This window comes from Chrysochloris asiatica, unplaced genomic scaffold (genome assembly GCF_000296735.1).
Source record: "Chrysochloris asiatica unplaced genomic scaffold, ChrAsi1.0 scaffold00027, whole genome shotgun sequence".
Lineage (NCBI taxonomy): Eukaryota > Metazoa > Chordata > Mammalia > Afrosoricida > Chrysochloridae > Chrysochloris > Chrysochloris asiatica.
Genome location: NW_006408545.1, coordinates 18331886 through 18345783, shown reverse-complemented (window position 1 = coordinate 18345783; position 13898 = coordinate 18331886). Strand labels below are relative to the sequence as shown.

At 40.8% G+C, this 13898-nt stretch overlaps 1 protein-coding gene across 1 annotated transcript in view; it reads right to left on the bottom strand.

Moving 5' to 3' along the window:
- The window catches only part of PPIL6 (peptidylprolyl isomerase (cyclophilin)-like 6), an 80849-nt gene that overhangs the window by 36306 nt on the left and 30645 nt on the right, over nt 1-13898 (bottom strand). The window contains exons 3-6 of the mRNA XM_006839990.1: nt 13523-13711; nt 9549-9611; nt 9283-9430; nt 3098-3154 (exon numbers count right to left, since the gene is read on the bottom strand). Of these exons, the coding sequence (XP_006840053.1) occupies nt 3098-3154; nt 9283-9430; nt 9549-9611; nt 13523-13711 (457 nt within the window). The remainder of the gene's footprint in view (nt 1-3097; nt 3155-9282; nt 9431-9548; nt 9612-13522; nt 13712-13898) is intronic.

Below are 13898 nucleotides of genomic sequence, written 5' to 3'. Positions count from 1 at the left end.
ACCTATAGTTTTATGTAATGCAGAGGCTCCACAGGAAGCCTCCTTCACTGGGCACACTGTAGCCCCATTTTAGGTATTCCAATCAGTTATAGACAGAAGACGGACTTACAAGCTTTCAATGGTGATATTTCTTGTTACTCCTTTCTCTCCCCCTCCAGTGTCTATTTTATAATGTAATGCAAAGAAAACCAAGATTCAAAAGACAGCCTAGCATCTTAACATTATTTCCCCCCTTTTCCCCAAAACAATCATGTCTCAATCCCTGTATCCCAGAGCCCTGTTTCTCCAAGATTGTGCATACATCATTATTTCTTCTGTCCCACTTAGCCCATACAAACCTGCCTAATTGTTCTCTCATCCACTCAAATCTGTTCTTGAGATGGTCTCCAAATTCAGGTGGGATATACTTGAGGTCATATTTTGACTAGTGGACATGTTTTAATTTTCTTCGGCTTCAGTCTGAATTTACATATGAGCAATTGATGGTTTGTTCCACAGTCTGCTCCTGGCCTTGTTTGGCCTTGATACTGAGCTTCTTCAATGGCTCTTACCACAGATGTAGTCAATTTGATTTCTGTGTGTTCCATCTGTGAGGTCCATGAAATAGTCCCATTTATGTTGTTCAAAAGAGGTATTTGCATTGAATAAATTATTGGTCTTGCAAATTTCTATAATGTAATCTCCAGTATCATTTCTATCACCAAGGCCTTCCTCTGTGTATCCAACTTTCCCATTCCAATCACTAGTAATGATCAATGAATCTTGATTGCATGTTTGGTCAATCTCAGACTGAAGAAGTTGGTATAATTCAATTTCATCATAACTGGCTTTAGTAGCTGGTGTGTAAATTTGAATAATAGTGTTATTAACAATTATTCCTTTATTTGCATATGGATATTATTCTATCACAGCATTATACTTTTAGATCTTAAAATGCTCTTTTTGAAATGAATGTGATGCCATTCCTCTTCAATTTGTCTTTCCTGGCACAATAAACAATATGATTCAAAATGGCCAAACCAGTCCATTTCAACTCACTAAGGCCTAGGACGTCAATCTTTATGTGTTCCATGTCATTTTTGACATCTTCCAATTTTCCTAGATTCACATTTCATACATTCCACTTTCTGAATATTAAGAGATGTTCGCAGCTGTTTCTTCTCATTTTGAGTTGTGCCCCATTAGCAAATGAAGGTCACAAAAGTTTTGTTCTATCCACGTTATTAAGAACATCTCTTCTTTTGAGGTGGCAGCTCTGCCCCTTGCATATTTTGAGTGCCTTCCAAAATATGAGGGCCTCATCTTCTGGCACTGTACCAGACAATGTTTTGCTGTTATTCATAAGGTTTTCAGTGGCTAATCATTCAGAAGTGGTCCACCTCTCCTTCTTCCTGGTCTTAGTCTGGAAGATCTGCTAGAACCTGTCCACCATGGGTGACCCTTCTGCTATTGAAAATACTAGTGGCATAGTTTCCAGTATCATAGCAACACATAAGCTACCACAGTTTAACAAACTGACAGACAAGTGAATACTTATTATCTGTATGCTGGATATTCTCTTTCCATCTTTAATATCTGTCACTTTCTTGTATATCCTCATTATCTTTTATTTCTGTTTTTGTTTGTTTCCTCCTCTCACCTTCTATTTATTTTAAGACAGATCTACTATATTTATTTGCTCTTGTGTTCCTTCTAGTTTATTCATTTCTGAAGTCATTTGATTTTGTTGTTGCTTTGTCCTTAATCTATAATTTCAAAAAGTTTTCCTAATTCTGATTTAGGAGTTCTTTTCCTGTTTCTTATCTTACTAATAATGTCTTTTAGTTCATTTGGACATAGGCCGTTCCAGTTTCTATCTGTTCCATGAACATGTCTTTCTGGTGTGCCTTCACTAGCTGTAGTGCCATTACTCCACTTCTTACTCTCTTTGTCTTGGCTGAAGGCTAAATCTGGATACGGGGAAGGTACGTATCCCCCAGCATCAATTCCTTTAGACTCTAGGGTTTGCTCTGCTCAGGAAATCTGCCCAGGTAGTTCCTCTCCCGTACTAATTTATCCAAACACGAATCCCACTCCCTTGCCCCATCTCTTCCTCCTCACTCACACAATTACTCTGGCCCTCTGCTTCAGGTCTCCTGAGCATTTTATAATGACACCATCTCAACTAGTTCTTGGTATTACGTTTTTTAGCCACCAAACATTCCCTTGAATCCAGCCTATCGGACAATAAGTATGTATGGGATTTAGCCTTGAACCTTTTTGTTCATTTTTATGTTGTTCATTTTATGCTGTGTTCACCTCCTAAGATTTCCTAGCTCTGTTCCCATTCTCCCTTTATCTACACTTACTTTTATTTTTTTTTGGTCCCTCTCCTGAAACATTTTGATTGTGTATCCAACAGTTTCTCTTCAGTATGGGACTTGTCCTAGAAGGCAGCCTTGCCAAGTTCATATCAAGAGTCCACAGATGTTAGGCTGCTCCAGCCCCTTCACGCTTACTGAATACTTTGCATTTAACTGTTGTTGGCTACTTAGGGGTTCTCCTAGTCTCAGGTCTACCAGATGCCTTGCTTTCTCCCATAGATGCTGATATCATGCAGACTTCATAGCTGCTGGTTGTCTGTGCTCACCATTTGCTTTTGGATTCTATATAGGTGCCCTGCTACCTAGCTTTGTTTTAAATTGTGTCCATGGGCTTTTTTAAAAATTTAATTATCTTGTGTTTTCATGTTGGGATTTAGGAACATTAGAAAGCTATACCTCTGCCACTATGATTTCTCATCTTCCCAGAATCTTCTTACAGCCATCTTAATAGAATGGTTATCAAAGTGGCAATGAGCTTAACAAATTGCATTCCTTAAAAATGTAAATTCCTTTTGAACCTATAACCCTAATAGTAGAGATGTATCCTAAAGAAATCATATAATTAGGTACTTTTTTTTTTTTAAGTGTCACCAAGATGTTCTGGACTAGAGTGTCTTTTTTTCTATCCTAATTTTAAAACCTCACTCTTAGTGCAATATTCTAGACAGGTATCATCTGTAGCCATCAGGTTAAATCTGAACAATATAGGACTGACAAAATTTCAAGGTACACACCTTCAAATGTGGGTCCATAAATTGACTCTCCACCATCTCCTCTTCCAGTGACTATATCTGAGAAATAACCATAAATAAAAATATTAGAATTAAGTCAACAGCTATAGCATGAAAATATTATTACAATGATTTCGCTTGTATTTTATAAACACTTTTTCCTTCATTATCCCATTTCACCTCACATAACTGTGAGATTATTCGACTATAATGCACAACCTTTGAAATAATGAGGCATCAAATTTTAATTTTGGTGGAGATTTGAAGGACGTGTGCTCATAGAAATTCTACTTGCTTCAAAATGGCTTTCCTGCTTTTCAGAAAAATTGAAAGCGTAAGCTGGGAGGATGAAATCGGAACAAGTTCTCTTTAGAACACGAATAAAAATCAGTGTTCTAAAAAGAAGATTCAAAATTTGCATTCTCTGGAGCCTCCTAGTGATAACTCATCTATTTCTCTAGTACTTTAGAAATGAAGTTCCTTCAGGGGGTGATGGGTTGTTTTAGGTGCTTATAAGTCCTGATGTGGCAATGTGGATTAATGCGCTGGACTGCAAAGTTGGTTTGAACTGCAAGGACAGCGGTTCAAGCTCACCAGTCGCACGTCGGAACCCTGTACAGGGTTGTTATGGGTTGGGACTGACTTGACGGCACTTAATAACGTGTTACATTTACATCTGGGTTTAAGTCATGTCCCTACTATGAAAACCCTTCATGCATAAGCAAAGCTGTCTTTTGTACCCCAGCCTCCCCATCAGCATCCATTTCCTCCAGCTTTCTAATCGAGCACTTCCTTTAATATACCCATCCACTGCCATTAAGCTGATTCCAACTCATAGTGACCCTATAAACAAAGAACCGCCTCATAGGGCTTTCAAGATGAAACCTTTACTGCAGCCAACAGGCTTATGGTTCTGAAGAACAGGTGGTGGGTTTGAACCACTGACCTTTCTTTTGGTTAGAAGCCTAACACTTAACCCACTGTGCCACCAGGCTTCCTTTCCTTTAATATGCTATTGTTGTTTAGTGCTGTCAAGTCACTTCCAACTCACAGGGACCCTGGATAGGGTTTCTGAGGAGCGGCTGCTGAGTTTGAACTGTCGATCTTGTGGTCCAGTGCTTTATCCCATAGCACCACAGGTGCCGTCAAATTGGTTCCAACTCATAGTGACCCTATGCACAACAGAACACAACACTGCTCGGTCCTGCACCAACCTCACAATTGCTGTCACACTTCACTGGGGGTCTTCCTCTTTTTAACTGACCCTCCATTTTACCAAGCATGATATCCTCCTCTAGGAACTGGTCCATCCTGATAATATATTCAAAAAAGCATGAGAGATGAAGTATCGCCATCCAGGCTTCTAAGGAGCATTCTGCCTGTACATCATCTAACACAGATGTGTTTGTTCTTCTGGCAGTCCATGGTACTTTTAATATTCTTCTCCAACACCATAACTCAAATGCATCAACTCTTCTGTGGTTTTCCTTATTCAGTGTCCAACTTTCACATGCATATGAGGCTATTGAAAATACCATGGCTTGGGTCAGGAGCACCTCAGTCCTCAAACTGACATCTTTGCTCCTGGACATTTTAAATAGGTCTTGGGCAGATTTGCCTAACGCAATATATAGTTTGATTTCCTGACTGCTGCTTCTATGAGAGTTGATAGTAGATCCAAGCAAAATTAAGTCTTTCACAACTTCTCCATTTATTATGATGCTATTTATTAGTCCAGTGGTGAGGACTTTTGTTTTCTTTACATGGAGGTGCAACCTATACTGAAGGCTGTGGTCTTTGATCTTCATCAGTTAGTATTTTAAGTCCTCTTCACATTCAGCAAGCAAGGTTGTATCATCTGTATGTCACAGGTTGTTAATGAGTCTTCCTCCAATCCTGATGCCACATCCTTTTCCATATGATCCAGCTTCTTGGATTATTTGCTCAGCATACAGATTGAGTAAATATGGTGAACGAATACAACCCAAGGCTACATCTTTCTTGATTTTAAACTATCCAGTGTTCCTTTGTCCTATTTGTTCTGCCTGTTGGTCTATGTACAGATTCTTCATGAGCACAATTAAGTGTTCTTAAATATCCACATTTCATCATGTTATCCATAGGGACCCTCTCTAAAAACTTTCCAAGGAGTGGCGGATGGGTTTGAACTAACGACCTTTGGTTAGCAGTTCAGTGCTTATTCTATAGCACCACACCAGGACTCCTTCCTTGAATATGTTGTTGTTAAGTGCTCTCGAGTCAATTCCGACCCGTAGCAACCCTTATAGGGTTTCCGAGGAGCAGCTGGTGAGCTTGAACCACCGACTTTGCAGTTCAAATGGCTTTGCAGTCTGGTGCATTAACCCACAGCGCCACACCAGGACTCAGTGCTCAATAAATACTTGTTGAAGTAATGTGCCATTTTAACTCAGTATGCATGGTTTATCGATAATAAAAGTGTGCCATTTTAATAGAGTCTGGTACATGGCAAACTTGTGGACAGAATTACTCAAGGCTGAGCAAATAGCATTTAGAGTATACTATTCATAAGACCGGATGAGAAGTAAACTGGTGCAGAAGATAAGTGGAAAGCTATGAGTCTTGAACCCTATCCCACCTGATAGTTTCCACAATTTGCTCCACAGCCCTCAGCAGGTGTCAGGAGGATGTGCTGAAGGCTAAACCTGGATATGGGGAAGGTGAGTATCCTCAATATCAATTCCTTCAGATTCTAGGTTTGCTCTGCTCAGGAAATCTGCCCAGGTAGTTCCTCTCCCGCACTACTGTATCCACAACATCAGTCACGCTCCCTTGCCCCATCACTTCCTTCTCACTTGCACCCACATTACTCTTGGCCTCTGATTCAGATAGCCTGAGTATTTTATAATGACACCATCTCAACCAGTTCTTGATAGTGTCATTTGTGGCCACCATCCATTCTCTTGAATTCAGCCTTGTATATCTGACAGGATCTCTATGCTCCTGACCACAAATTCAGGGATACAGAATATGGTTCAAAGCAGACTTTCAACTCAAATGACTTTAATTTAGATCTTGATGCTAGTTAGACTTTACAAGCCTGTTAAGTGCCATCGAGTAGGTTCTGACTCATAGTGACCCTGTATAGAGTTCCCAATATGCCTCACAGGCAACTCTGAAGACTCAATGAAATACTGTAGGCAGAGCACTTAGTATTTTGCCTGGCAGAGCATCCTGCTCATTCATTCATGGCCATTATTATACAGCAGGATCACGTGCTGATGGAATGCATCTTCTCACTGTCATCATCATATCAATATAATACTAATAATAAAATCTGTGAAGCCACACAGCAAGAGATCCTTCTGAAGACATCAGGCCTTGTCAGGGCCACAGAGGGAGAACTGAACTACAAAGTAGTTTAACCAACTTGGAATCTTCTTTAGAAACTGTACTTTAGAAATGAACACAATGTACAAGCATCAGTATTTCTGGTGTTAACTATCTGTTCGTCATCCCTTCATTCATCCTTTTAACAGGCATCTACTTAGAGTCCTTGTGTGGCACTGTAGGATAAGCACTGGACTGTTAACACCAAGGCTGTGATGGTTGAGACCCTCCAGCTACTCCTTGAAAACTCTATACAGGGTCACTATGGGTCAGAACCGACTCCATGGCACTGAACAACTTATGTGCCAGACACTGTACTTGGGATGCAACAGTGAACAAAGTGGATATAAGTCTCTTTCCTCATGGAGCTTATATTCTAGTGAAGAGATACAGACAATAACAAAATCAAAAGAGGAAAATATAATAGTGAAAAGTGCTATGAAAGAAATAAAACAGGCCCCAGGGGGGCTGAGGAGACCTCTGGGAGAGGGAGGTGGCAGTTTCAAACAGTCCTTGATGAGAAGATGAAATCTGTGCCCAAATCAGGAACAATCATCAAATGGTGATCATTATAATAATATCACAGGATATGGTAAGGATTCAGTGACATGGTATATTGAAAATGCTGAGCTCTGTAAACATTCTCCCTTCAGATGTCAAATCCCCACAAGGGCTTAAGCAAGGGGATATATGAAGGAGAGAATGTATCCCAGGCAAAGGAATCAGCAAAAGATTCCAAGGCAGGTATATGCTTGCTGTCCTCAAACAGCAAGGCAGCCAGTGTGTGTACAGAGCAGAGTATGCCAGCGGATGAGAGGAAGTGGGGGGGGGGTGGCACAGACTGTGCTGCTAGGCTTCTTGGCTTCTTGGTTCCAAAGGGCAAACCATACTGCCTGGAGCAACTTAAAACCAAAAGTCTCACTGAAGACCAGTCGATTCTGACTCACCAAGTGACCCTGTAGCACAGAGCAGAACTGCTCCTTAGGATTCCCAAGACCCAATCATTATGGGAGCAGACAGCCTCATCTTTCTCCTGCTGAGTGGCTAGTGGGTTTAAACCACAACCTTGTGGTTAGCAGTCCAATGCTTAAGCCATTACAACTGCAAGACTCCTAAGGTACCTGCAAAACCCCAGTTAGTGCCTGGATTGCAAAACTCTACATGAACAGCCTTGTGGGGATTTGACATCTGAAGGGAGAATGTTTACAGAGCTCAGCACTTTCAATATACCATGTCACTGAATCCTTACCATCTACTGTGATATTATTATAACGATCACCATTTGATGATTAAGAAATTAATTCAGAGATGTTAAGTGGAGTACCCATGGTGGCACAACTTGATTGGATTTGAATCTAATAATCAGGTTTTTCCCAAGCTGTTCTTAACATAGTTGCTTCGCTGTTGGAAGAAATGACTCAAGATGTCTGCATTCTTCTGTTTAGAAATTTTACCATAAATAAGTAGATAAACAAATATAATTACCTAATTTTCTCAAATCCTGCTCTAGATAGGTCCAACAAAACCAAAACCAAATAAGAAGGCCAGCATATGAGCATCAACAATGAACTACGTCATCACGAGGCCCTGATTATTGGTCCCCTTGAGGATTGTTTTGTAATAACAAAAAACTAGGCAGACTCTAACAAATTTGTTCACTTACTACATTTGAAGATAAATGCCAAATACAAGTATTAAGTGGAAGCACAATGAACTTAGATAAAAGGATTTGGGATCTGAGCTGCTTTCTATGTAAGATACTTGAGCTAAATCTCCATTTTTCTCCTTGTCAGCCTCAGAATGTTCCACATCATAGAAAAACAAACAATGCTAATTTATGCCTCTGCATATTTCATCAATTTCAAGCAAATCTCCCGCCACACTTAGTCAATTGTTTTGAAATTGCTGCCTAATTGCCTCCTATGGGATATCACCTAGAGGCCAAATTGAATTCTGTACAGTTAATGAGGCAACTCCTCTCTGTGAAGTCAAAGGATTGACCAAAAATGGAAGCCACAATTTTGGGGATCTTACTTTTTAATTGGAGTCCTGGTGTGGCACTGTGGGTTAATGTGCTGGACTGCAAAGTTGGTTTGAACGGCAAGGCTGGTGGTTCAAGCTCACCAACTGCTCCTTGGAAACCCTATACAGGGTCGCTATGAGTTGGAACCAACTCGACGGCACTTAACAACAACAACTTATCAATTGTAACAATGGTGGCCAGCCATGAGTATCTCTAGTGAAAAATAAGGACACTTGGGTACTCCTGGTGTGGAGCTATGGGATAAACACTAGACTGTTAACCTCAAGGTCAGTGGTTCAAACCCACCTCAGAAACCCTATATAGGATTTCTATGAGTTGGAACTGACTTCACACTTAACAACATACATAGGAACCCTTACTAAAGTGGACATTTGAAATTACATTTTGATTAAAAAAAAAAACCTATCCTGCCTTCCTTTATTACTTTTCATTTTGCCATCTTCCTGGTAACATATTGTAGATTCCTTTTAAGATTAGGGGATATTTTTACAGTTTTTGTTTAGTGCTTTCAAGTCAATTGCAACTCATAATGACCCTGTATAGGGTTTTCGAGAAGCAGCTGGTGAGTTTGAACTGCCGACATTCTGGTTAGCAGACCAGTGCTTATTTTACAGTACCACAGCAGCATGACTAGCTTAATTAATCATCTGGCCATATAAATCCTTTAAATCCCTTATTTTCTATTCTGTACATATTTCACAAAAGTAGAGAAACAAATTTTGTACACTCTTTTTTTGATGTGGAAATGAAACTGTATTTAAGGTTTTAAATTCACCTCCTCCTTGTATCCAAGCATTGTGTACTACTCGATGAAAAATCGAGTCTTTATAATGAAGTCTTATAGCGCTTTGGGAATATCCTGCTTTTCCTGTGCACAGTACTCGGAAATTCTTACAGGTTTTGGGACACGCATCACAGTATAGCTATAAAATAAAGATAAGTGGTCTCAGACATCAAATATTTGACATTTTTGCACTTACAAATCCCCCTCCCCAATTTATTAAACAGCAAAAAAAAAAAAAACCCCAAAAAAACTCTTACCTCAAAAACCAATCTTCCAATTGGATAATAATCAATACTAACGTCCAAGAACACAAAGTCATGCTATTAAAGTTAGGGAACAAAAAAGAGTGCAGGTCAAAGTTTCTTTAAGAAAGTTTTCAAAACAACTCAAAATATAAACAGAGAACATCTTCAATGATCAAGGTTCAACTGCACAGCTGGGTCAGCAGCCTAACTAAAATGAATGCCTTACAGAAGTTTGTTTTAGTGTGTCCTGTCTTTACAACTGAAAGAAGACACTCTTCCAAACTCTTCCGTAGTGAAGCTTTCAGTAACATTAACTTATCCAACAAGACTTAGAACATGTGGCCCAGATATCCCCGACAGGGCAGACTGAGTGTGGAATGGAATACTAGCCAGTCCCTGACAGTAAGAACAGATAGGGACTTCTCTCTGCTTTCTGGAGACATTTTGGGGAAAGATCCATCATGAGTTTGGTTACTGATATCTTGGATTTTCAGAGCCTGGCTACATCCTTTATGAATGGGAAAACAGGGCCACTATTTCCACGGAAGGTGTGGCACAGCAGGGGCAGGGAGAGAAGGAAGCTGTACTTTCAAGTAATATCCTCCTGCTCATGGATGCCCCAGCTCTTGCTTTCAACTGATGCCTGCTCTGGGAGACACAGCTCTATTACCTTGTTAAATGTTATTAAGAGGTTTCCACAGTGAAAACACTAGTCTTTGTCATGACAGCATGCACCTAGGGGCAAACTGTATCTAACAAGAGTACATTTCAAGTCCTAGGACTATAACATACATTTAAAATACCTACTTATTTAAAACATCATTTACAAGGTGTATAGCCTGTCCTGCCCTATTTTGTAAGGGTCTGCAGCTGCTGCTGTGTACTGTCCCGTCAGTTCCAATTGATACCAACCCTGTAAAGAGTTTCTGAGGCTGTGAATCTTTATGGGAGTAGAAAGCCTCATCGTTCTCCTAAGAGCAGCTGGAGGATTTCAACTGCTGACCTTGTGGTGAGCAGCCCAATGTAGAACCCACTACACACTGGGCTCCTTTCTTAAGGATCTATATATAAGGGAAGTATTAAGTTAAATCACTTTAAAATGCCGATCATTATTAGAGTAGGCACTCTAAACCTTTTATTTTTTAAAAAGACTGAAATAGCATTGTGTTAATCTAGCATCCAGGGATGAAGTACGACATCCATACTAATTTTAATTCATTTCTGTCTTTCAGCTTCTGTAGTACAAGTTCTTAATAATAAAAGAGTCCTCCCTGGTCAATAAGCACTAGACCACAAAATCACTTTAAACCTCAAGGCTTATGGTTCAAACTCACTAGCCACTCCTCAGAAACCCTACAGAGGGCCACTATCAGTCAGAACCAACTCTACAACACTTAACAGCAACAATTATAAAAGAAAATATAATAACTAAAGAGTAGGAGGCATCATATAGTAAACTTCACAATGGTTCAAGAGGAAAAGTAGGGAGATGCTGGTTGATTAAATGAGTAATGCATTTAGGAATCAATGAACTCCCCTATATATCAATACATTACCTTTGCTGTTGCTGTTGTTAAGTGCCGCTCACAGCGACCCTGTATAGGGTTTCCAAAGAGCGGCTGGTGAGTTTGAACTGACCTTGCAGTTACCTTTCGGTCCAGTGTTATCCTACAGCATCACACCAGGACTCCTTAGTGGATTGGTAAAGAGTAAATAATTCTAAAAATTCTAATGAAAAGAGATCATGAATGCAAAACAAGGTAATAACCCAGTCACCCTGCAGTCAGACACATGACCATGATTGTCCAGCACACTACCACAACCCACAACTAACCAAGGCAGCTTCTGAACAAGTGAGTCCCGGGTTTTACTCAGCAAGACAAATCCATCCTCTGTGTGACAATCTAAAAGTTTTCTCTGGAATCCAGGTCCTCTAGCCACCCTGCCACTAATTGATTTAGGCTCCCACCATCTCTAAGGAGCTTTGGTAGCATAGTGATTATGAGCTGGGTTGCTAACTGCAAGGTCAGCAGTTCAAATCTAGCAGTCGCTCCGCAGGAGAGATGAGGCTTTCTGCTCCCGTAAAAACAGCTTTGCAAACCCTCTGCAGGGTCGCTATGAGTCGGAACTGACTCCACGGCACCCCACCACCCACATCTCTAGCCCATACTCCTACAGCAGCTCTGCGATTGGTCTTGCTGCCACCAGCCTCTCCCACTCCTGCCTGCATCTGCACAGCCCTAAAACTCATTTCCCCCCAAAAAGGAGGATGGTGTAATTCTCTGTTTGAACAGCTGTTGGTGGTTTCCTCTTGGATAATATTTAACTCCTTGGTTCAGGATGAACAGTATGTCATAATCCAGCCTCAACCTTTCTGTAAGTGGGACTCAGTGGGGGTTTTGTGTGTCTACATAACATTGAACCTCTCTGTTTGAGGAACTTCCTGCAGGGCTCCACCACTTTCTACAAGACCCAAAGGTGCCAGATTTTCTCTCTCCCCATACTGTGGCAGTCAGGGTGTGAAGATCTGGCCTGGCTGGACCAGCCATGCTCCTGCCGGGGATGCTGGATCTATGAAGAATGAAGGAGTGGCCCAAAGACAGAGAGTTCAGAAATGACTCACAACGAAAAGTAGCAAGGCAAACCCAGGGTCTGCAGTACCTCGGCCATGCAGCCTCTGCCATGATAGGTCATGTTTTCCTACTTCCAGGTTTCCCTTAGCTCCTACCCGTTTTCCAAAGCTGGTTCTCCATCTTTTCTGTTAATTGTCAGCTACCCAATTTCCTCTCTACAAAAACCAGAGTAGCCTGGTGTTAACTAGTACTCTTTACTTTCTGGGTTTCATTTCCCACGAAGTCTGTCCTCCTTGCTGTCCTTTGTCATTCCCAGATACTCCACTTACTTCCAGTCCTCTGTTCCTTTGGATACAGTTGTCTCAATCATTTTACTCATAAATAGTGCTGCAGTGAACATTAGTATACAAGTAACTGCATTTCTGCTCTCAGTTCTTTGGGGTATATGCCACTAACTGCTATGGCTCAGTAATTCCCATCCGTACCTAAGAGTTTCTAGCATTTTCAAAGTACACTGCTATGCAACTTAGCATTCACTGAGCACCTCTTTTGTTTCTAGTTCTGTTTGTGGCATCGGTTAAGCAGCAATGAATAGACAAGGTCTTTGTCTTTGGACAGCTCAGATACCATCACAGGACCCTATGGCAGGAAATTAACTTTAACACACGGTAGTTGTTCTACAATGAGGTTTCTGAGCTCCAAAGTGCTTTTACCTCTGATGTCTGTCTCTGCCTCCTTGGGCCTTAAGCTTCATGCCTATCATCTGTCAATGGAAACCTCTGCACGGCCAAGCCTGTCTGTGGTCTTATCAACTCTGTATCCTGTGCTAATAGGCCACCTTTCTTCTCAGTCCAAACATCCACTCACTCAGTGCAACAGCTCTCACCCAGGTGTCAGAAAGGAGCAAGTTAAAAGAGTTCAAACTAATGGTGAGTGAGTGATAAGCTCAGCCTTCTCCAACAGAGTCTTTAGCTTTTAAGATGAGTGATGATTAGTGAACACAATTGTTAGTGGGGGATAGAAATATCTAAGGAGTCCTGGTGTGGCACTGTAGGATCAGCGCTGGACTGCTAACCACAAGGTCGGTGGTTCAAGCCCACCAGATGTTCCTTGGCAACCCTATACAAGGCTGCTATGAGTTGGAACCCACTCACAGGCACTTCAGAGTGATCACAACAGAACTATTTGAACAGGGATGTTCCTCCGGGACAGCCAGTCTACTCAGAAACACACCACACCAGGCAAACCTTGCCATATTCCAGTCTTTGAAAGTAGATCATAAAGTCATTGAGGACATAAAACCCAGTCTCCTGCTCATTTACATCCTTTTGTTAGGTTATCAATAATTAGTGCTTAATCACTATAAATGATCAATGGTCCCACCATTAAAAAAATTACATCGCTGTAACTTGCCTTGGTGTCTCGTAAGAATTTAGAGGAGAAATCCAAAGTAAGTGCTTCATACAGAGCAAAGGGCTTAACGTCCAGTACATCCCACACCCTGTGAGCCCATTTCTGCAGCTCGAGCACGTCGCCCAGGAATTGGCCATTAATAAAGCACATCACGTAAGAAGAATACTCCCAGGTTTCACCCTGGAGCTCCTGTAAAGAAAAAGAAAGTTGTTTTTTTTTTTTTTTTCCCTAAAAGGTAATTAAGAGGAAAACACACCAACAAATAAAACCCATAGCCAAAGTCTGTTATTAATACTAGGATTTAACTTATCTTTTCCATAAGCTCTTTAAAAAATATATTGGAAGGACCTAAATGTGAATCCCAGAATTATGAAGG